Here is a 26,747-nt window from a genome sequence, read left to right as displayed (position 1 = left end):
TCAGAAATAGATTGAGCTCTAGAAATTGAAGGTGTGTGTCGCATATTAGCACGTATAGTTACTACCGGGCTATTTCCATCACACGGAAGCTTACGCCAATACGCCGACATTAACAAAAACAAATATATCGTCTTGTTTACTCATTAATCAAATATTTACAGCTGATTTAAATAAATGCTAGCCATGACGTCATTACTTACAATCGTAGCGTAGTTTTCCAATATGGTTGCGGTATCCATTCGTGTATTTCATTAGAATCCAATTTTTTGTAAGAATGGATACTAATAAAGTGAAAATACTACATTCAAAATAAAAAAATCATAACCTGATCGGTGCAAAATTAATTCAATTAATGTTATTCGCTCATTTATTTATTCCGACCTTTAAATATCTCAATTTATAAATTAAAACGGAATAAGAAAAGAGCCGTCAAGTTATTCATACAAGGACATAAAAATTATGACCAGTTCAAGAAAAACAATATCATAGATCTAGCCTTAAGAAAATTATTAGCACTTGTTATCCACAATTGAGTATGATAGAATTTTTCATAAAACTAGTTGTCTAGACTCTAACGTCGTTCAAACCAGTATGAATAAAACAACACCGTCGTGTCTGGTGCACTTGCACTCAAATGCACATAAATGCACCGGTAATTATAACCTCTAAGAGAGATTAATAGCGCATAGTAAGGTTATTATTATAATTGATTATAATAAATATTAAATACCTAACAAACGTACGTTTTAATCGCCACAATCGTGAAAAATCTCTACTAATAAAATAAGTACAATAAAATATATAAAATGTACCTACTATAAAATACACACGAATATAATACTCATCGTTTAATTAATTTAGGTAGGTAGTCCTCTTGTATTAAATATTGACTTTACCACATTTTACGTAACTCATTTCATTTATAATGAAGTAAAGAAAAAGGTTTGACAGTGAGGTTGTTTCAATGATAAATCGTTATAAAATAATAATCTTTTTGTTATAACGGGGTCACATTTATTATATAGGTGATTAACCTGAAAATGGTCATCATATTCGACATCACTTTTGACACTCAAAAGTCAAAATGTAGAATTCAATTGTTATTTCTAAAATCCAAAAAATCCACAATCGCTGTGTCGGAAATTATATTTTGCACGGCACCTGTCACTATTAATTTTTCTATTCAAAAACGTTCACGTAATTTTTTTGCTTTGAGTGATTTTGCATCTGCATACAACCTAGACCTTTATTTATAAGAATCGAAGCTTATGAATACCTGTCTAATGATTCTTATAAAAGTAATTATAATTTTGTTACAAACACAATCAATACTTTTTGAATTAAAAAGAAATAAAATATGGAGTCCCTCAGGGCTCTGTCTTAGGACCGTTGCTTTTTTTGGTGTATATCAATGTTATATCGTAGCGCTGGATTTTCAGGGAACATATCACTGTATGCTGATGATACTTGTCTCTTCTACTTCGGGGATTCAGCAGTCAACTTAACTAAAGTTGCTCAAAATGATCTTAATCTATTAAATAGCTGGTTTAAATTAAATTTATTGACAACTAGCGGTCCGCCCCGGCTTCGCCCGTGGTACATGTTTACGTTTTCTCTACATAAGAACCATCCTCGTACTTCAAGGAATATAATAAAAAAAGAATTATCGAAATCGGTTCAGCCGTTCTCGAGTTATGCGCTTACCAACACATTTTGCGATTCATTTTTATATATAAAATTAATGTAAAAAAGACCTCTTATGTAATCTATGCAGCCAAAAATAAAAAAAATGTCTTATTTTCCACCTCTTACAATAGACTCGCAACCATTAAACAGATCTAATGAAGAAAAATATCTTGGCCTAATCTTGGATAATAAATTATCATTTAAATTACACGTAAACCACGTGAGATCTAAGTTAATACCACTTATCCCAGTTTGGGGGCAATCGGCGCCTACTAATTTAAAAAACTACAAATTACGCAAAACAAACTAGTAAAAATCCTTTTTAACTTTAATTTTTTAACGCCAACTAAGGATCTATACTTCCGTACCAAATTGTTTGATTTAAATAAATTATATAAATATCACACATGCATACTGATTAAAAATATTCTATCTAATAATATAAAAACACAAATAACACTAAACAAAAAATACCACAAATACCACACACGAAAGAGTGATAACCTTGAATTACCATTTATAAGAACTCTATACGGTAAGAGAAACTTAAGATTTGAGGGAGCACAATTAAAGAATCCTCACCAACTCTATACCTTAGTCAAAATATGTGGCTTGGCCGTTCGTTACTACAAGAACTATTGTATAACACAAAAGTAATGAACAGTGAATTATTTTTTCACCTTACGCCGATGTGAATGTAGCAAAATGGCCAAGCCACATATTTTGACTAAGGTGTAGAGTTTGTGAAGTTAGTCCTTGTAGAGTTAGGGCGTGTAGTGTTAGAAGCTTGGCTCTACATGAGATCTGATAACTTTTTGACAGTGCGAGTCATATGGGCTCGTCTTGGCAACATTTTACATGAAAATGTTTTTGGTGGGATTTCTTATATTTGCAAAAGATCATATTGTATTGTTCTTGTTTATGAGATAAATAAAGTTCTTTGTACTGAATTATCAGATGCGTTGGGCCAGCACTATTAAATATGACGCATGTTCTCAAATCATCAGAAGCCCACAGATCTTTAAAACAAATTTAGTAGACAGCTCAGTGGCCGATGACCCAATCCCAAATTTGTCTCTTTACAGCGATAACATTAATGGCTTAAATAGATTTAAATCTACTTCTACAACACATTTAACTCTTATTCTTCTTCTCTGCTTAAATACGCAGTAAATAACTGACATTAAAAATTGCTAGAGATACTGTAAAATATCTGTAGTTTCCAGAAAAGGCGCTCTTTGAATAATATACAAAAAGTTGAAATAAATTATATCGTATCAACGATCATATAACCTTCAGTTTTTATAGAAATGATACTTGATAGTGTACAAAAACATTTAAAAATACAATTAAAAGGTATTTTAAAAATTAAAAAAAATATAAAATGTACGATGATATTGGAGAATTTTTTGATATTAACAGTATAGAGCCTTTTAGAATCTTGCTTCGAATTTCATCCTTATAAATGCGGTAGTAAAACTACGAGGGAGGCAAAAAATCCTTACAAACTTTTATATATTGTATAATACTTATTAGAAGGATTCCATGTCCAAAGTTCTCAATTGGTATGAAATGTAAAAGACCATAAAATAAAAATAACTTAGTTTGCTAAGAAAGAATTTATTATAATTCACAGTGCTCACCTCGACGTTTCTTCTAATTAAAAAAAACTTCCTTCCTATAAGATTAATTGAAGTTCCGTTTTATCATGCAATAAAAACAAGACGTTCAGAGTTAAAGGTGAACGCGTTTATCTTGTATGTATGATAGAAAAGTACAAGTATTTACGTATAATATTATATACAATGTTGCCATCATGGTTACTTTTTTTAAATTCTTGACAATATACTGTAGGACAACCTATATCAGGACTTGTGCGGATGCGTACTTGATCGATGCGGAATCAATAGGACTATGTCATTAGAACTATTGATTCCGCATATACATATAATATATACATTAAGACAGTGACATAGGCTGACGAGTTACGTAGGTAGAGCCATGGTATAGCTTATAGTCATTAGTGGTACCATTGCCTAATTTGCTATTATGCTGTTACAAACAAAAATTTCTATAGTGAGATCATCATGTTTGATGACTGGGAATGGGACCAGCTCCGGTAGCTGAAGGACCAAAAATTTCAATTGCTATCTTTCTAATTTCGACCAACATGTAATCGGGTAGTTTAGTCGTTTTACAACCTGTATCTCGGCACAAAGTTAAAAGAAGCTGTCTGTCCTTTCGACCCATCGAACTATGAAAATCATTGGATGGGGAGTGCACTCGTTTTCACATACATATTATGCGCTATCATATTGTGTCTTTATATATGTTGCAGTTGCTTTATATCCAATTTGATTGGCTGTCGTAGTCGGGATAGAACTTAGTGAAAAGGACATTATTATACTAACATTATACGAATAATCAAGGTCCATAAAAATATTATAACATTAGTAACTTGAATTGCTTAATCTATATAATACATATGTAGGTTGGCGCTATATAGAGTTTTATGAGAATGAGAATTCGGATAGAAAATGAATTCCAAATACTAAAATTTACTTAAATACGAGGCAGCTCTACCATTAGTAATCGTTTAGTAATTAACTTATATAAAAAGTTAATACAACAGAGCGATCGATTTATCAAGGACACGTTTTGTTAAAGCATTACGTTAACTGTTACCTTTTGAACGTAAAAGAGCGTGTGTAATGTGTATATAAAATAATAGTCATTGCCAGAATTTATATTAAAATATTAACTTTAAAAATGTATTAAGATTTAACTATTATTTTTGTTGCCTCAACTAATCTGATGTTGCGTCCATTGAGATGTTTAAATAAGTAAACAAACACGATATAATATGGGTGAAAAGTTCATTTAATAAAGTGATAAATGTTTGATAGGTACTTTGTTTTGTCGTGATACATATATAAACAAAATAATGTAGACAGTAAACTTCATCAGATTTTTAATTTAGTGCAGTAATTTTTATTTTACCTACCTACGAGTGGAAGTACTTACATTTTCTATTTGTTTATATGTTGTTTGCAGTTTAAATAAGATTTGAGATAAACAAGCACCACAATTATATTTACTGTCATGCTAGATAGTAATTTTGTTTTGCATGAATTACTGCTTGATATGGTATTAGCTATTTAACATAATTAAGATAAGAAATTATGAGTGGGAGTATATGTATGTGATAAGTAAAACAATCATTATTTACAGTGTTTTACCCATTTTATTACCTTGTTTTTATTTATCCTTATCTAAGTCTTAAAATGCAGGAAATTGTATAAAAAGTATTACGTGTCTAATCTTGTTGATCCTTTTTGTATTCTCATCAGTTTATATTATACAGCCCTAATTAGTTTATTCGAGAAATATTGATCTTAAAAACCCATCCACAGATTACACAAAACGCGTACGAATCTTTTCCTGTATCATATGTGACCATAACGGGCGTTGTGACTCAGCCAATAATCTTAGCAGCTCATAAACGACATAATAATTTAATACCTGGATTTTACATACTACGTGACTCGAAACAGCTATCGCGGACCGCGGTGATTTACTCTCAGAGTGCTATAACCGGCTAAGTGTACCTAATGGTTATCTATTCTTCGGGTGTTTATCATTCAATTGGCACTTGTAATTCTATTAACAGCTCAAAAGGCTATTGGACAAAAACTAGCAATTAAAACGATAACTATAATAGAGATAAGGGGGCTAACGTTAATATACCTTATAGAGAATATAGGTACATATACTACAGTATGGTTATTTAAGAGATGGAAATCAACTAGCTACCAAGACTGGGATTTTCTAGAGATCAATTGCACAATGATGAAACGATCGTAATAAAAATAACGATTAATATAACAATATTAAGAAAAGGAACGTAGAATTACTCACTACGATTGCATTACGCTATGTTAAAAGAAAACAATTGAATAGAACAGGTAGTGCAATTATGACGCTACTTATAAAGAATAATGATTTATTAGTCAGAAGCTTGTTTCTTGAATCTTGACCGGTTTACAAAGTTGAGCTATTTTATGCGGTCGTTGTTAGGTCGCTCAGTTTGGCAAAGGAGATTAAAATTGAAAAATAAATGTTATGTTTGCATTTTCCTCAATCGATTACAAATATTTTCTCAACAAAACCCCTCAAAGATTTAAAGTATTTTTATTGGTTACCACGAATATCGTTAAATGATTTCCTTGTTATGCTTTTTTGCTTTTTTGTATAAATATGGCTCTAACTCACAGAATAATTGGGCACAAAATATTTAAATGTCACTAATCCTTGTAATTGATTACTAAACTTTAAACTTTCTAATCGCAAAGTTGATGTTCCGTAAATGAGAAACTTTCTTCACTAATCCGAAAATTGGGTTGTTCTACGGATTTAAACAATTTATTTTTTTACAAATTTAACAGTATTCTAAACAAATACATAATTTAAAACGCGATCGATTCTATTTTTAGCATTTATGTTTTAATTAATGCTTGGCCTTGTCTCATCTTAAAACTTTAATATTCGTCCATAATTATTGAATGTTAAAAATATATTTTAAATTAATCAGCACAAATGTTTCAATTTAGGATTGAGCTTATAAAGTTATAACTAAAAATACAAAATATATAATGATAGTTTTTGAAACACAGAATATGCCTAGGTATGCTTGCTTACTCATTTCAGTGTATAAACTACCTGGCAAGCAGGTGTAAACAGGTAAGTCAAAATAGGTGAAAAAAAAAGAAGCACACTTAGGCATATTCTGTGTACCAAAAACTATCAGTCAAATAAATTTCATTTGGTTATCCAAAGTAAAAAATAACAAAATGATGATGGTGATGAAAAAATTTCGATAAAAGTTAATTTAATTAAAAATAGCCATGACCACTTTTCGAAAAATACGTTAAATACGTACGGTTATCATATCGGTGAAGGACGATCTCCCACGGGCTCTCCTACTAATAATAATTACTAAGAACAAAATCTGGATAGAAAGTGGTTTTAAGAATAACGACAAGCTGCAAGTGTTTACAAAAACAGAACTATGATAGAGAACCGGAAAATCAGGATAAAGCATCGAAAATATCGCAAATTTGAACACGAAAAACTCGTTATGTTATATGTCAAACAATCGATTTTTATTCAAAAAGCATAAATTAAAGCGCACAGTTGTGTCCGGACACTCATATTAGGTAATTAACTAATTATAATATTTGCACCTTTATTTCAGTGAATTGTTTAATAAAAAATTAATAAGGCACTAAATCACACTAAAAATACTTTCGATATTATATAGGTCCAAAACTACGCAGTATTACGTTGCAAAGCATTATGCGACGAATATTTTCGACTTATTAAAATTCGTGAATCGTGACCACAATTTATCATGTAAGTAATTAAAATGAATTACCTATAAGTAGGATCTTTTAATGTGTCACGAATGGGCCAGCTTGCATCAAGGAACTAGACCCCCTAAGAAAAACGGATTGAAACAACCTGTAAATCTTTATTTTGTACGATGAGTGGGGGAGCAGCTGTTACCAGGTATCTTTCCCTCACACTTCCCATTCCATTCCTTTATATCCGTCGTCAATACATTTTATAACCCTAATTAAGTCCAGTACCTTCTTATCTTATTTTATTTTACTCTCATCAGTTTGTCTATTTTTGTGACTAATTGTATCTATAATGAACCAGTGAATCGTAATCCACTTACAGATTGGATGTACTTAATTGAAAAAATATTGATCATTCATTACAACTTGCAAGTAAGTAGCCCCCGACTACTAAAATATTATAAATATAACGTATGTACTAGAAAATAACTTTTATGATTATATCTATAGGTTACCCAACTGATTAAGATTGACAACTGTGGCAGAATATCTGATGTCAGGAAACCATAAGAACGGTGAAGCGAATTATAGCAATCCTTATAAAAATATGGACGGTAATCTGATGAGGCATTGTGTAATTTACTAATCGTGGAAATTGCAATCTATTACGCAATCACGCATCGCATCTATTAAATGTAAAATAACCACCAATTGTGACCAAAGGCTGTTCTCAAATCATATAAACCGTCCACGGTGGCGCTACGTCATAGAAGGCTTGTACGCCACACCGGTTTCCAAATAATAAGCCCGTTGGTTGATCCGTTACCGCCATACGTTTAAACCGCGTCTCTTGTGTCGGACGTTTCGCTGCAATTCTTATCAATACAATTAATTGATAACGTGAATTAAGTGCATTTTTTTGACGTCATATTAAGTACTTTTGAGTTACCTGTGATAGAGACACTTCAACGCTTTGTTTTATATTAATAAAACGTGTGTGTTTGTGAGGAACATAGTGTCTGTGCCATATTTTGGATTTTTACACGAAGCAGGTAATTATTTATTAAATTTATTAAAAGTTTATTTACATAAATATCCTTAAAACACTTGAACATGTGGTTTCATAACGAGGTTTCATAAAAATGATTTCAATATATTTTTTTCAGGGTAATGTTAATCTAATGGCAACTTCATTAGATATCCCAAGAAGGTTTTATAAAATATATAATATAAAAGCTACCTGCTATTCAGGTTACATGCGGGCTTTTGTCCTTACTTTTGCCGGATATCCCGTTTGCTGTGTAGTATAGTAGGTATACGACGCTATCAAGGCGCCGAAAGTTCGTGTTTTTAAATTTATTTTATATAATATACTAGTATATTGTACGGCACGTACGGCAGTACGGCACGTCGCGGCTCCTCATACCCAGGATAAATATAAAATAAAAATATATGTCCTATGTCACACACAACCTAGCTTTCAGCCATGTGCATGGAGCAATATTTTCGGAGCCTGTTCTAAACAAACACAAAATCTAATCTTTATCATATAGTAGCTTACCCCCCGCGGTTTCGCCCGCTTTGTCTTAAACCTAATAAATTATATACTAAAACTTTCCTCTTGAATCACTCTATCTATTAAAAAAACCGCATCAAAGTCCGTTGTGTAGTTTTAAAAGGGCCACAGGGACAGAAAAAACGACTTTGTTTTATGCTATGTCTTATAGTCTAAGATCCCACCGCAGGATCAGTGCGTTCATCGGTTTTTTGCTGAAAACCGAATTTTTATGTATATTTATAATTAGGAGAATATATATCGACTAGGTTGCCACTCAAAATTTGGCCGCAAGCATGTTTAATTAAAATTTTTCTAATCGATTTTTGGGGAAAAAATTCGTTCACTTGTTTTTTTGAATAAAATGTAGTCTACATCACGTCAAATGATATAAAAATTCTAAAAAATCACGGTTGCCGCTTTTCACCTGGCCGCAACATCTTGGCAGCCTGGTGCAAACAGGTATGATTTCGATTCATTTTTACGTTCATAACGCACATATATGAATCATATATCAAATTAAAGCTAATTTTTTTCTATTTATTATCATATATGGTTGCCTAATTAAATCCCGCCGCAAATAAGGGTTGCTGGCTTTTAAAAATTATAAATATAGGATTAGTGCGTTCATCGTTTTTTGCTGAAAACCGAATTTTTATGTATATTTATAATTAGGAGAATATATATCGACTAGGTTGCCAGTCAAAATTTGGCCGCAAGCATGTTTAATTAAAATTTTTCTAATCGGTTTTTGGGAAAAAAATTCGTTCACTTGTTTTTTGAATAAAATGTAGTCTACGTCACGTCAAATGATATAAAAATTCTAAAAAATCACGGTTGCCGCTTTTCACCTGGCCGCAACATCTTGGCAGCCTGGTGCAAACAGGTATGATTTCGATTCATTTTTACGTTCATAACGCACATTTATGAATCATATATCAAATTAAAGCTAATTTTTTTCTATTTATTATCATATATGGTTGCCTAATTAAATCCGGCCGCAAATAAGGGTTGCCGGCTGTTAAAGATGTTGAATATTTAAGGTTGAGTGTAAACATGCTTGCGGCCAAATTTTGACTGGCAACCTAGTCGATATATATTCTCCTAATTATAAATACATATAGTTACATAAAAATTCGGTTTTCAGCAAAAAACCGATGAACGCACTAATCCTATATTTATAATTTTTATAAGCCAGCAACCCTTATTTGCGGCCGGATTTAATTAGGCAACCATATATGATAATAAATAGAAAAAAATTAGCTTTTATTTGATATATGATTCATAAATGTGCGTTATGAACGTAAAAATAAATCGAAATCATACCTGTTTGCACCAGGCTGCCAAGATGTTGCGGCCAGGTGAAAAGCGGCAACCGTGATTTTTTAGAATTTTTATATCATTTGACGTGATGTAGACTACATTTTATTCAAAAAACAAGTGAACGAATTTTTTTCCCAAAAATCGATTAGAAAAATTTTAATTAAACATGCTTGCGGCCAAATTTTGAGTGGCAACCTAGTCGATATATATTCTCCTAATTATAAATATACATAAAAATTCGGTTTTCAGCAAAAAACCGATGAACGCACTGATCCTGCAGCCGGATCTCGTACTATTACCGCCGCTTTAATTGCATGGTACATAAGGTTATGGTAAATGTTAATCTAGATTATAAATAACGATTATAATCTATAGTTGGACGTGAATATAAATAAATATTACCCGGTGATAAAGAAGATATTATTTAATTTGTAAACTACCGAAAGAAGGTTATGTTGTGCGTAAAACAGAATTTAAAAAACATGAATTAGAAAATTCATAAGTTGATGATGATGACTGTACACATGTTTTAAATCATAACAATATTTGCAAGCAAATATTATTTGCAAAATATGGTTCTTGGAATTATGTAAGATTTCTGAGGTGCTTTTCCCGTGATGATATAGACGAGATATACCTAATATGAGGAAATAAATCATGAATCATTATTGCTTCGGATGACTACGTACTTATACCGAGTTCATTTTGTTTTACTGAGAAGTTGTTTAAAACCATAATTATATATTACCTACTTGTCATTTTAAATCTCTGAATTTCACAATAGTTAATGTTACATCCGTTTTAGTCATGTCGTGACATTGTATTTAAAGGTTTCAGGACAATCAACTTTGAAAAGGTAGATGATTTGATAACTGTGTCTATTTGATAATGCGAATTTAGATTGACGCTTCAACCTTCAAACGAAATACATAATATATAAACACCATCACCTAAATAAGGTGAAGGAAAAACACCGGCATGTGTCCTAGAGCCAAATAATTTAAGACATGCGACATTCATCAATCCGGATAAGGCCAGAGCAAGGAAATGGATAAAAATGATGCCATTGCGTTTGCTCTTCATACTCCATACCATTCACACAGACACAATGCTACGAAGAATTCAAGCCATTGGGAACGTATCTAATTTTGTCTTCAATATGAATAAATACGAGAATAATTGGCATGAACGTACATATTTTTATTTTCTCCCAATAACTAAATTCATTTTATTATATTGCTCTATGTAAATATTTTATTGGAAATGGTTTTCTGATACCAAATTTTTAATGATTGGGTATAACCGCGGACGAACGATTAAACATAGGTCTATTAATAAAGTCATTTATACAGCATTAAGGACGTCATATTTAAATATTACTGGCAATTAGTCCAACCAATTATTTATTAAACAAATGCATTATGCACTACGTGTTTTTTCTATCAGGTATCGAGGAGCATTATTATTGTAAACAAATGACGCAACTTCGCAATCCAAATCATGCTATTTTCATTTTGAAATTCAGCTCATGTGGAGAGATAAAGCACGAAAATAAGTCGGAGGATAAAATAATATATTACAGTTAATATGGTTTTGAGTCAATGAACTTCAGCTTTTTGATTATTCTTATGTGTAAAAATACAAGTTTCTGTGGGAACATTATTGGCTTTCATAATTTTCGGAAAAGCATTAACATTATGGATTCCAAGATTCAGCTTTGGTCAGGATTCAGTCACGGATACCTATAAAGAAGGATGTTATGTTCTCTATATACTATGATGTTATTTTAGGTTTATATAATCTCTCTGCTTACGAAAATTTAAATAAACTTGTTTGGTTATTTTTGCATGAATTCGGAATACACACTCTCCCATTTATTATTTATAATCATATAAATAAGATTAACGATTTAGTATAGACTTTAGATGTATCATAACGAAATGATTCTGGAAAATCTAGGCCATACTGAAAATAAATTGTTTATAATCTAATATTGTCCGAGCAATGTCAACGTTCCCACTTCTGAAGCTATTCCCGATACAAGATCTGAATTTTTAAAACCGCAGGTCGCAGTTTCTATTTACGATCGGCTATTTTCGACATGTTTTTGTGAACGCTTAATGTCTGTCTAAATATATATTATTTTATCATATATCACAAAATCTCACAGACGAAAACAAGATAAAAATGCTCTATACAAATAAAGTTTAAACGAAGCGTAGTTGCAAACTTAATATGTATATAAGATAAAGTTTTCTACTTCATTCTTTTTATTTAACCTTTTAACCTTGAACATTTAAAATTAACCCAAATAATCATCTGAGTAATGTTATTTTCTTTCTGTTAATTTATCATTTTATCAATATATCAATGAATATAGACTCAATGATAGTGAAAACGTGACTGTCTGTTTTAATTGCATTTAACTATCAACATGCGATATAATTATTATGTAAATATTTGCAGTATTTTCCTTGGTTATACTATTTATATGCTATATTTTACCTTAGTTTATACATTTAATTACATATTAATATGTAGTATTTCAATGTTATTTTTCTAGCGAATTATTTCGGTTAATTCGTCCCCACTAATCTATACAATTATATACATATAATAAATCTGTAGAAGGGTCAATAAAATAAATAGCTGGGGGTGTTACTGGATCGATACCAAACCCAAATATGTGAAAAAAAAAATTTTTGTCTGTCTGTCTGTCTGTCTGTCTGTATGTGAAGGTATCACGTAAAAACTAACGGTTCGATTTCGATGAAACTTGGTATAATTATACCTTATTATCCTGGGCATAAAATAGGATACTTTTTATCCCGGAAAAATACGTAGAAATAAATAAATCTTAATTTTTCCGCGCGGACGGAGGCGCGGGCGGAAGCTAGTCGTAAATATTTTTTTTTAGTGACTCACTAAAAAAAATGTCAAATTACGCTAACCTTGCATTTTAAAGGTATGAGATATTGCAGTTTGCACATCAATTTAAGCTTTTATTTCATCATACGTATCAAACAAACGGACGGGTTGTGTTTTTTTTTATTTTATTTTGCTTTTTATTTTTAAATTTTACAGTTAATTACTGGTTTCTAAACGTTTAAAAGTAACATACTAACATTCCTTTAATACATAACATTGTAGCGTTTTAAATTTTCATATACCTAACTGAATTTTTTAATTTTATTATTATTTTAGTTTATTAGATTTTAGATACATTTTATTACTTATACTTTTACATATCTACAGTTATGGCTCAGAGAAGCGCTGTCATATGAATACATTATTTATCCTTACAAAAGAAAAGTAATTAATTCAGTGAAAGTACAATACCTCTTTTGGTTCTCTACAAATATGTCGGGGTTAAACGAAATGATTTGTATTCATTTTGAACAATAGAAAGTATGCAATCATTATCTAATAATTAAGTCTCGTTAGTCACTGTGTGAGAGCTTTATTTCGATGAAAATATGCTGTAATATGAATATGTATCTTCTTTTGCAAAAACATAGATAATACGAGTACCTACATTAAAGGAGGTGTTATGTGCATGTTTTTGTTAGTCTTAATTTACTGCTCGAATTTAATTTTAGAAAACAAATCTTGTATACAGGGTGTCCCACTGTTGGTATACTAAGCTCAAAGGAGGTTATAGTTTTGCATACACTGAGTACGTAAAAAATACTTATCAAATTCCAGACGCGTTTTTTTTCAAATAGATGAATTCTTAAAACTCTATGTGTACACCCATAACAAGCAACCCGCCCAACTTTGCTACCAGCACGTGACCTATCGTTTAAGATTATGTTTTCATAGACTAAATGTTCACATTAGCGAAGCGGTATAGGCCGGCTGCGCGAAGCTAGAGAAGTAAACATGGATTTTCAGGAAAAGTTTAGCAAACATTTTTTGGTGTAATTTTGTTGTTTAAGTATTTTGTACGTGATCATTGAATGCAAAACTACAAGTCCCTTCGCGCTTAGTATACCAATAGCGGGACACCCTGTATAAAGGACAATTACATAAAAAATATTATAATCGAAAATGTTTACAAGTTAATCATCAAAATAGGTTTACCCAGTGGAAAATTTTTAAATAAGATAAAAAATATACTTAGTCGAATGGATATCCTCCTCCTTTAATTCAAGTCGCAAACAATTAGTTTAAAGACCTGTTTAAAAATAATAATTTCAAAAAGGCTCTTAAAAATTTAAATAGGTCTTTTCATTCTTTTATAAAAAAAAAACATAAATTTGCAGAATTTACGTCAAATTTTATGCGTAAACAGACGTTGAATATTCCTACTACCTGCCAAGTAGGTACCTTATCGAAAGGTCACTACCGCACCGTTAGACTACAAGCCCGCATAGGACAAAAATATGGGTCAAATGAACCACCAGGGGACATATCTAGAACGATAGCAGAGCAAAAAATAATAAGATTCATCACTATGCCGTCACTTGTAAGCTGTCCAACTGAGTGCAGATGAGAATTGAAAAGTACAGGTAGACTCCGTAAATTTTGGTCATATATTTTTGTACGGCATTCTTAACCATCGATAGATCCATTAAAAATAATAAGAAACCGCTTAGTGCCGTACAAAAATGGTGGTCCACCAAGTCGGAATTTTTATTTAATTTCCGAGAGTTACCGGGGGTAAATTTGGTCATTTGACCATGTACGGCATCTGTGTCATACTATTGCTATACTGCTTTTAATCCATTATTCCGCAACGCCGTACAAAAATCATGGGGACAAGGGGAAAAAATCGAGAGTTGTAATCCCCTCTCTTTCCCCACTCCAGGGGGTCATTTGACACAACACGAAATAAATTTATTTTTAAAGTATTTTATGCATAGATAATATTTTTTCATGTGCCGTACATTTTCGTTGGTTCAAAGGGGAAAAATCTGAAAAAGAAAAAAATCCATATAACGAAATGTTTGCTTTATATTTTTATAATAAAATATAAATATACATTAATATTAAGAAGCTCGAGGTGGTTAATTATCACCTTGGAAAGTCGGAGTCAGGTGGAATGGACTCCGTTAAATTGATGAACTAATAAAAAAGCTATGAATGAAAAGATGCGAATTATATGCAATCAGTCCATGAGTACAGGTAAAGTCACAAGCAAATGCTAGTAATATATACATATTCAAAATGTACAAGTAAAGCGCTTTCAAATGATACCAAACACTGCATATTTATCTTAACTTTATTTTTTTACTCTGTATGTTTTGTCCGCTAGAGGGCGCCACATTAGATTTTGTGAAACCCCATATAGCCTTTAGCTAGCTGGTCGCTGGTTATCCAGTGAACAATTCAGACGCTTCTAATGATATGTCATTTGTCGAATTCTGATAAGTAGTTTAGAAGTTACGAGGGAATAGATGAACATACATACATGACCTGTAAACCACCATAGTCCATAACCCTCCTTTTGCTTTGCCGTAGTTGGGTAAAAATATGTTAATGCCGTACTGTATCAAATGGCCATAAAGCACCCTTAAAATTGTAGCTTTCGTCGCTTTCATCAGCCTAAAAGATGTGGTCTGCACAAAAATGTACGGCATCGTTTTTTCCTAATTTATCTATGTTAATACTATTTAAAACAACGGATAAAGTGTAGAAAACTATTATATTTCATTAATCTACGATGTTTAAACTTTAACAAAATTTCTGGTTTTGCATTTCTCTATAACTTTTTTTAGAACGGTTTCTTTTGAACGGCAATACTATACAAGAATTGAATTTTACAATATCATGTTAAAAAAAAAGTTCCCGTACAGGGTCAAATGACCTTACAGCTCTTTATATCAAGAATTCGATGAAATTAAGATTATTATTGGTATACATTTAAAAGAACAATTATTTTTTGACGGCATTGCTTTTATTAGTACTTTTGAGTGCTAGATAATGTTTTGGAACCGAAGCCGTACTTAGTCAAATGACCCCCTGGAGTGGGGAAAGAGAGGGGATTACAACTCTCGATTTTTTCCCCTTGTCCCCATGATTTTTGTACGGCGTTGCGGAATAATGGATTAAAAGCAGTATAGCAATAGTATGACACAGATGCCGTACATGGTCAAATGACCAAATTTACCCCCGGTAACTCTCGGAAATTAAATAAAAATTCCGACTTGGTGGACCACCATTTTTGTACGGGGCTGAGCGGTTTCTTATTATTTTTAATGGATCTATCGATGGTTAAGAATGCCGTACAAAAATATATGACCAAAATTTACGGAGTCTACCTGTACTTTTCAATTCTCATCTGCACTCAGTTGGACAGCTTACAAGTGACGGCATAGTGATGAATCTTATTATTTTTTGCTCTGCTATCGTTCTAGATATGTCCCCTGGTGGTTCATTTGACCCATATTTTTGTCCTATGCGGGCTTGTAGTCTACGTGTTGAAATGTTGTTTTATTAAAAAATCGTACACAACATGAAATACATATTATATTAAATACTGTATCAAATATAACATCCTTTTTATGTAGTACCTACTATTTAATTTCGTAATATCATAAATTCTATTTCATGTCCTATCTACAAAATTAATAATAAATAATTATCAACTCGAATGCTTTTAATAATGTAGTTTTAATTTTAGGTATGACTATTTTATATATGTGTTAAATGCTTTTTACCATAGAGGAGTCAAATTTAGACTGATTTGAAAGTTTCACTGTCTGGAGATTAATAAAAAACTTTTAGTCCTGACGAGTTACAAAAATTAATTTTATAATTACATAATGATGTCATTTTTAGATTAATTTTTCTTTGTTATGGTCAGAAATTCAAATTATTTCAAATTAGAAATTGAAGTGCTATAATCTACAAATTTATCGATTGACACTTCAATCGTTTATGCAACAATAAACTAAATCATCTAAAAAAAAGTAGGCCAGTTTTTAGGCTCCGTTGGCCTTCTCTTTATCATTATTCAAGCCTTTGTTTCTACATTTAACAGTAGGTATTGAAATCGTATTTCGAAATACATTGTCTAGAAAACTGTAACAACCCATACAAACGGTCATGGAGGTGAGCACGGGAACAACGGCATGGTACCAGTTCAGTTCCCCCGCGAATTTACGGTGTTCTGAGTTCACACCAGACCACCAGAACTAATTTGCTGCAGATCCATTGTTCGTACCTAGCCCGCGTATCTTAGACAAATTAAAACACCAAGTTCAAGCAGGTCGTTGTGCTGTTATACATATTATTGCCTCAGAGGTTTTTGTTCCAACCGCATGTATTGCCAACTTTACCTACCTTCTAAGTTCTAACACCATACTTTAATTTATAGTCCTCACATTCGATATAATATCTCTATAAGTAATTAAAAGGACTATATCTACAGGAAACCCGCATCCTGATTAATCGTCACGCACCAGCGTCATCGAACTTTTACTCCATTGAAAGTTACGGAAACAGACAATAAACAAAACGTGTTCTATGGTAATTCATCTGGTCATTGAACACCTGATCATGCATGGAAATTAAAGGCTATAAAGCAAATAAACGTTTATATTAACATAGTACCTACATAATATTATGTACATTGCACAATGCGCAATGCGCATGCCTACCTTTTGTCAATTAGATTACAAAGAAAATTTGATATTTAAATTATTATTTATTCTATAAAATATGTAACCTGCGAAGATACAATTTAATATTAGGTATTATTTTTTATATTATAACAATGCCTATTATCACGAACCCAGCATAATATGATAGCAACATCTTCATCTTCTTCATCATTAAGGGCCGATTTTTCAATGCCCAGATAAACAGCTAGATAGACTTTATTCTTCAGTTAACAAAATATTCAATTTTTCAACAGACGAATAGGACGTATCTATCGAATAACTACGTTATTTGAGGAATAAATCTATTTGCCGCTCCAACGGCCAGATAGCGCGCTATTCGACGGTTAGGCGTTTGAGTTGACAACTGACGCGTCAAATTTGGGATATTTTCGTATGTCATAACATAGAGCGTAGAATTATTAACAATTAAACCTTTTTCTATATAATTATTATCAATTAAAATCATATTGAAATTGATGTTTTTGATAGTACTGATGACCATGCCATTGAAAATTTGCCGAACGCTGCCTTTAAGTATGTCGTTTCCATCGTAAAATATATAAATTGAAACACAAATTTAACCAAACTCTTTACTCGAATCAAAACAACATCAACAATCATAGAAGACAAGAGCAATACAAGACGTGAGTCATAATGACGGTTGTTGACAAATTGCAAGAGTTGACTCTATCCCGCTCTAACCTGACTAATTTAATATGTTTGTTTCGCCACTCCGAGAGCAGAGCTGCCAATATGGAAATATTTGGTCAGATAGTTGTTCATCAAATAAATCACGATTGAAAAATAGGCGAACCGTTATGAGTTAGATAAATAATTGAATAAATCTATTCGAGGGGTAGTTATTAGACTGTTTATCTCGGGATTGAAAAATCGGCCCTAAATCGTTTATAATAAGTGTTACTTTCACATGTGATACAATGTACCTAACATAGACACAGGTATGAAAATAGAGAAACAACACAAATACACGTGCGGTTAGGGGCTATCTATAGTCAGTATCAAATATTGATTTGACAATAATAGATAGTTGTGGGAAGTCTATCTAGCTATTACATATAATGTTAGATCTACCTTTATGACGATTATATTCAATACGTACGTATTTGTCGCTTGCCCTTAGCCTCACTTTAGATTGATTAAATATATTTTCACGTAGCGTTACCAATTCTATAATATTATTTAGGGATTGTCCGCTTTTCTGCATTATAGTTGCAAGTTGTAACACATAGTGATGTCTTGAGTCTCCGTCTATTAGCTTTAGTTTAATGAGAAAAATTTTGCATATTGCATAGGAGTATAATGTTTAAGTTTGACGTCGATTATTATCGCTCAATTTACGCACAATACCTATGCAATAAAAGCAATCTTAATTGCTATATAGAACGTAAGCATTAACAGGATAAACTTCATTATTATTGTTGCAAAGTGGTGCTATAGTGCATTGTTGATTGTAGAACACGTGGGAATTACCTAGATACGAGTATTCTAACGGAAATTTAATACCAATTATGATAGTGCTACTATAACAAAAATTATAATTTTTACCTTGTAGGTCATATTTATACTCCAATGAAATTCCATACTATGATGATCTGTGTAATTCAAGAATTAAATGCTATTCTTCGAAGGCCAAGTTTATAATTTTGATTTTTTTACAATCCTATACGACTTCCTTGTATAAAACTAATGGAAACACGTTCTTTTCCGTTTCATTAAGTTATTTTTAGATTTTTAGCGTGATTTGTACCATGGGTGAGGAAGTTGGAGGTTATCTAATTTTAAATATTTGTCGCTGTAGGTTTAAAGGCTGCTTAAATTAAATTCTTATACTCATTCCCTTCAAAAGCGATGAATAGGCAATCTTGGATTCGTTTTAACAAATTGTTTTATTTTATTCCACTTCTACAATTGTTTTGGTAATTGAAACTAGCAACACATCAGCTATATGAGCTACAGAGGCGTATGTATGGATATAACAATTTTCCTTTCAATCAAAATTCAAATTATAATTTGATCTCTAACAAAAAGCAACAAAACCAGTTAGGTATATCGGAGCTGCACAAATGGCACGTTCGTCGCACTTGCGGATTGAAACCCTTTTGTCGGCTAACCTTTATGGCAAACAAGATTTTCTACGAGCTATATATATATCGACGTTACTTAGATGGTGTAGGTTAATCCAGTTACCGAATATTATCGCGTTAGCAGCACCAGTTATTGACGGACAAAGAAGCCCTTCGAGTACATATGAGTACCTACGGTGCGTGGGCGAGGGGACGACGTACAAGTGTCACTTGCAAAGTTACGAAGCACATACTAATTTAGTCGACCACCATGACTCAAGTTTGTAGCCCATTATAACGGTTGAGTAACGCGTGATATAATAAAATTTGTTTATTTGTAAATAGAAGTCGCTTTGTTCGCGAAACTTGTGCCTTATCAAATCGATGCATCAACATGATCGCCATACAGGTATTGATTTGTAATAATATTCATTTTTCTTCATTTTTTTTTATTTATTTTTTTTAGTATTGATCAATATCCAATTCGCCTTATTGTTAGGTGTGTTAAATAAAGGAATTTTAATATTTAATTATGAAAATTGTCCTAAAAAAATATTCCCTATAATTTTTGTAATTTTTTTAAAATAAATTCAGTTGTGTAATACCTATAATAATTTTTGAAGTCGAAAAATAAAACGTGAAAAAAATAAAACAGAAAAATTGTTTATTACAATTATTTATGCAGGATTTCATTTGTTTTCTTTTTTATCATGTAAATGATATACAGCTTCTAGACTTCAATCTTACTGATAAGATAAATATTTCTCAATATCCAGTATAATTGTACTTCCTATTGTTACATTTCATCAGTTATGTGAAAATATCAGTGAAATAAAAATATACTCACAAGTCACAATAAAGTGATCAATATAAATTAACTCGCGCACAATTATTGATAAAAATTAAAAGTGAATTCTATAACAAAAATGTCATGGGCCGTTGCAATGTTACCTATGACTTTAGATTATCCGTATCGAAGACGAACTGAAGTCTGTAAGTACAAAGCTGACAGGGGATTCCCTAATTTTTGTGATTATAATTCGGCACCTAGACCCTTTGTTCAAAAGTACCGGCTCCTACATACTATTAAATTATTAATATAGGAGACATAATAATTAATGTAGTTAAAAAAGTCACTTATTAACTTCGATTTTTTTTTCAATAGCGTACCTGAACTCTATAAAAACAACGAGCTTCAAGATATCTTTAACCTTTTTTATAAAGTGTAAATTGAGCATGGCCGAAAGAATTAGGTCATGTTAATGACGTATAACAACTAACCAACCCTTAAAAGGTGCGTAGACATTTCGGATCCCATTTCAAGATTTGCACGCTGTTTGTCACGTAGCCATCGAACGTACCTACATACATAATATCAATGCCGTTTCAATTAGAATCTTTTGTAGAAAATTACCATGCGCAAATGTGATTGTATTTTTTACCTTTGCCATTGTTCATAAAGTTTTTGTTCACTTATGCATCGTATCGTTGTTTGTGTCGTTTCATTTATCGGCGCTAATTTACATAATCAGTTCATGGTTATAAGATGCAAATTTGCGAAGCCATACAAGTTACGCTCCCAATACGCAGTAGGTATATCTGGCATAAACAGCGTTACGTAACGACAATAATGAAGCTTATTGTCACTAAAATAACTCAATGCTAGGAGGTACCTACAACAAAAATATTACAATTTTACATAAGTCCTCTGAAAATGATACCTGTATTTTCTTTTACTCTCAATTTGCGGTTGTGCGTGACGCTCAAGTCGACACGCTTCGAACTTGACCTACATCTCCTGAGAATCCATTGTCTTGGTGTCTGACCTCCATGATGACCAACAATTCAAAGTTATTCAAAGGCTTCAAACATTCTTCCTTAACGCATTTTATGAGAATTCAAACGGCCTCGATTACTCCTTTTAGGAAATATTTTGACCCAAAACTCACGGTAATTGTGTCTAATTTAACAAAAAAACTTTATCTGGCTTCATTTTTAAACCACCGGTAACTGCAAACTGTCCCGTTATAACAATTACTTATGTACCAGTATGGTACCAGTGAGCAATGACAGTCATTTTCTATAGCTTTGATCGTTTCACTAAATTGCTACCTAAAATTGTATACGAAAGGAAAAGTGCTAGTCATATGTCAGTAGGCCTTCTATAGAACCTCATCATTATTTTGTGTATAAAATGTCTACTTAAATAATAAGCCTTGTCCTCTAACAAAAACATCCATTAACGCTATTACAAAAAAACAAACATGAATTAAAATATGCACATAAAATTATAATTGTAGTATCATAAATTATATACTTGCAACAAGAAATAATATAAATGTTTTGTATCTTTCCAGGCATGTCCTTAGACGAAGGTAGACAGTCACAACGTCCATACCGATATGGCATGGTTTTGCTGTGCGCGGGTGCCCTGATCAATTGGTTGGGCTTGGCCGAAGATTACGCGGAGCCGGTGCGCTATGTGGGCGTGGCCTGCATCGTCGCAGGCGCGTTGCTCATATGCGCTGCCATGTGCTGCTGGCTGCAGTCTCCGGCCCGACAACCACAGAATGACCGCGCTACGCCTGATACCCATCAAGTGAGTATACTAATTACTAATCTAAACCATTTTTGGGGCACAAATTGCGGTCATTGTATAGCAAATTGTGGCATTTTAAATAATTAGCATGGTTTGAGAGCGAGTTAGTGTAGATGTGATAACAAGGTTAAATTTGGTTTTGTCTCAAAACCTCAATATAATTTAAATTGATGAACGGTACATTCGGTTCGTCCGTTCAGAGGGACAACTCGATATATGCGAAAACATGAAACTATTTTTTTTTATGTTATGTTGATAAACTTCTATAACTTAATGTTACACCAAGTTGTAGTGTACCCATAGGCATTCCTACCATTAAAACTAACAACTATTTCAGAATTTTAAAATTTCATTAGATTAGCTATTCATTTTGCATCGTGCACGTTACAGATTGACGACCCAATCCATGTGATTTCGATGCCGGATGAAGAGACGATGCAGCAGAAGCCGCCGGACTACGACACGGTGGCCGGCGCGCCGCCGACGTACGACGACGCCATCAAGCTGAACCCGGCGCGGCTGCTGCCGGCCACCAGCAGCGCGCCGCACGCGGCCGCGCCGCCCATCCCCGGGCAGCTGGAGGCCGGGCCGGTCGTGCCGGTGCTGCCGCCCGCGCCCGTGCCCAAGACGCCGCCGCCGCCGTACCGCGCGCCGCACGCCATCAGATGAAACGCGCGCGACCCGCAGGCGCTCCCTTAGATCGACTGCTGCCTCGTGTGACTTGTACATATTGTGGAGCGAGCGCAGTCGAGCATTTACGTGGCGACGCGTAGGTATAGATATAGTTGAAACGTTGCGGTATTATTTTATTATACGTCCATAAATATCCACGCGTGGAATCGTTTTAATTGTTTAATCGAATAATATTAGAATGTTGAGCTCGAGACCGACGCGTACTTATGTGATATTAAAATTGTTATTAATGATTAAACTAGTTACTTAATTTACCTACCTGCTGTATATATTTATAAGAGCGTGTACCTATTACCTCGTAAGAAAATTTTGTATTTATTTCTGTTAAAAGTTAAAACTACAAAAAAATGTTGGATGTTACGATTTCCATTTGTTAGAGTTTTTGAGGATGTACCTGTACGGGCTGTATGTAACGTAGAGAAATTCTTGCCCACTGGTTATGTAGAACGAGCATAGATCATATAATATACACCTGAATCGGGGGCGTAGCCGGGGTGGAGTTAAGGGGGTTGTTACTGTTACACTACTCGATAAATTACTTCCACATTTCAAAGCTTTTTTCTGTATATATCTTTTATACATATCCTTAATATATTTCATATAATAAGCCACTCATTTTATGTACTTTTAGTCACTTTACTTTCATGAACCCGCCCGCGACTAAAACCCGACTACGCCCGTTTCTCGAATAGAGTAGGTTTGTGCCATTAACTTTTTAGCGTATACACGAATACATATGAAACATACAATTATGGCACTATACTTCCTCTTACGTTCATAAAAATTATTTGCTCAATTTATAAAACATATTGTGTGTTCATTGTTCGGGACGGTATGTGGATAATTATATTTTTTCAATGACTAACTCACTGTAAATGTTCGCTATATTTGACCTAACGTTATATAAGATATTCCACGTTCGATAAACAAAGACTACAATAAATTAGGCAACGGTAACAGTAGCCCTAGAGGCACTTATAATGTAATTAACACGACGTAGCTAGTGACTTGTGATAAAATATAATCTAATTAAAACTATTGATTAGAGTGGATGTATCTATATGAGATTTAACTGCAAAGTGATACCAATACTTAAAGAAGATTCCAACATATTAGTATTTGCGTCGACCCTTAGTCGCGCTTATCGTAAAATTAGAACTAGTGTTATATTTAATAATTTATCGCTCCATTTAATTTCCATTCTAGTCTTCAAGTAACGACTATAATAAACGACTTAATGTATTCACGGTGAAGAATAATGATTTGTATTTGTACAGGTTTTCATTGCACAACTTGAAACTAAATTTTATTTGTTTAATAATGTTGACAATCGAATTGTAATCGTTTTACAGGTACCTAAGACTTGATGAAATAACAATAGGTTATTAAATTGCAAACGATTGCAATATATTCATTGTTTTATACATTATTTTAATGTGGATTTTCGAAATTTCTTTTTTTTTTTACCAACAGTAGTTTTATCTTATACTTACTGTAGATTTCTTATCGTTTATCCTTTACATATCAAAATCGACATATCAAAACTGCAATTTTTGATGTTCACACATGTAGCAGTTGATTTAAAGTTCAGTGCCTATCTTTCTTTATTTGTATAAAATCCTAATTGGAAAAAAAATTAAATCAAAAACTACTTAATTATTAATTATAAATCGCTTAAACTCCACGTGAGTAATCGAACCAAATATTGAACTCTTTGGGACTTAATATTGATTCATCTACTTAATAATAAAGACGCAATAAGACCCCGGTATCGTAATTAAGTCATGCGTTATAAAACAATTAAGAATGGGACCAATACGATGTACTTTTACGACTTAATAAAATTTTCTTTTTAAGTGTGCCAGGTAATCCTTGAAGATTTTTAATGCTGAAGTTGTGCATTTATTATTTGTACATTTTACAATGCTACGAAATTTGAGTGTACATACAAAATAAATGTTGTTCCAATTGTAAACATCTGTTTTTTTATTTTAAATGAAACCTCTGGATTTCAATTTATACCTACCTATAATAATTAAGGTCTACTTATTGGGGAAGTTATATTATACACCATTCCGATTCTATAAAATTTTTAAAATCGTACCCCAATACTACTCCCCACTCCCGTATTGCAAGAGATTGTAATAATAGGTAATAACCATTGAGATAATATTACTACGTATGGAGTAGACACCACGAACAAAATCTGTGCGCCATTTTTTTGCTCTAACTAAGTTTTAAAAATTATTATCTAGTTAGGTACTTAACGATGAAAGTTATTCCTTTGCACTTTTCCGTATTATTTGTATTATTTGTGCAATATCGTAACACACACGAAGGCATGTTTGATGCGTTTCACTTTAAAACCATTAAAAAATACCGCTCAACATACGTCACATGACGTATGTTGAGTGGAACATAAGTGATGTAGGCGGTGTCATCTCCATATTAATATTATCTCAATGGTAATAACTAATAACTGCTGAAACTATCTAATATGGTTATCTTTCCGCCTCATAATACGCATTCTCTATGTCTCTTGTAATAACTATATTATTGATTATATGTAACTGTAAGTTACTCTTCGTAAATTTCACTGCACTGCAACTGTGAGAAATGGAGCAAAAATATCTGTCATAATTAATATGGACAGCACAATGGACAGAGACTGTTTCATTAAGATGTCGCTGATATAGCAAAAGATAGACAAACTGATAAATTATTTTGTAATAAAGTATCAAACTTCATTTGAATTCCACTGCCATCCTAATTGATATTATAAAATTTGTCAAAGCAACTATGTCCGTCTGTCTGTCTCTTCTTCACACCTAAACCACTGAACTAATTTAGATGAAATTTGGTACAAAGATAGAGAGCTAAAGAGCTAAAAATACCTGAAAACTGTCATGGAATAGTTTTTATTCCGAAAATTCCACGAGAACGGGAACAATGCGGTATTTACAAATATATCGAACTTTTTTGTTCCATTCTGTAAGGCCAGCGTACAGCATTGAGCATAGGCAAGGTTTTGGATAAAGTTAAAAAAAAGAGAGGAATTTGTAAAAAAAAATATATTTCATATTTGCTGGAGTCTATAATTTCTTAAAATATCTTTCAAACGTTATTGCTGACCTTTTCTGCAACTGAACCGACCATATTTAAAGATATTTTTCTATCTAAGCCACATGATCTCTTATATGATAATAATTTTCTCCATTTAAACTACATATCGCCTTTGCGAAAATAAATATATCATCTGTGCTTATGTCTACTTCTTCTTCTTTTTAGCAAATGGCAACTCCCGATCCCAGTGATGAGTGAGGACGGATTCTGCCAATGTCAAGTTTTGAACGGATGGTCAGTATAAGTTAATGCTCATGTTAAGCATACTCTGTGCTAAGGAAAAATCACGATTGAGATGGTTCAGTTTTGTTTACTCATAGATTTCTTACATGGAGCTGTATAACCTGACAAAGAACAAATATTAGTTATAGACAACACAACACATCACAAAAGCATAACATAAAATAGATATAGGTACTTGGATGGGGTTCAAAATTTTAGATTGTTAAAATTGATAAATTTTGATAGGATATTGGCAAATGAGGTAGGGACAAGACAAAGTAAACACTTAAAATTAGTAGGGAGGGGAACATCTGGGGGGAGGATATCCAGAAGTGAGATACGAAGCTTTGGGCAAACAAAGAATAAATGATCGTAACTTCCCTCGTCTATACCACACTCACAGATAGAATGATCACGGACATGAATTTTAAATAATGCTTATGTCTATGTAAAATGTCAATTGTCAATTGTCAGATGTCAAATGGGTTTATGGGT

The 26,747-nt window shown here is 32.6% G+C and overlaps 1 protein-coding gene across 2 annotated transcripts in view; it reads left to right on the top strand.

Annotated features, from left to right (window-relative positions):
- Window positions 1-24,882, top strand: part of LOC149483417 (uncharacterized) — a 70,815-nt gene extending 45,933 nt beyond the window's left edge. For both annotated transcript variants that reach the window (XM_089702447.1, XM_089702448.1), the window contains 2 exons: window positions 21,973-22,214; window positions 22,605-24,882. In XM_089702447.1, the coding sequence (XP_089558573.1) occupies window positions 21,973-22,214; window positions 22,605-22,883 (521 nt within the window). In that variant the 3' untranslated portion in view covers window positions 22,884-24,882. The remainder of the gene's footprint in view (window positions 1-21,972; window positions 22,215-22,604) is intronic.
- The last annotated feature ends 1,865 nt before the right edge of the window (window positions 24,883-26,747 follow it).

The sequence above is a fragment of the Colias philodice genome, chromosome 13 (genome assembly GCF_061535455.1).
Source record: "Colias philodice isolate Cphi_HAF_F1 chromosome 13, ilColPhil1 Martin Lab GWU primary, whole genome shotgun sequence".
In the NCBI taxonomy this organism is placed as follows: domain Eukaryota; kingdom Metazoa; phylum Arthropoda; class Insecta; order Lepidoptera; family Pieridae; genus Colias; species Colias philodice.
Note: the sequence above shows the minus strand (reverse complement) of the source record. Positions and strands in the feature narration are given on the sequence as shown.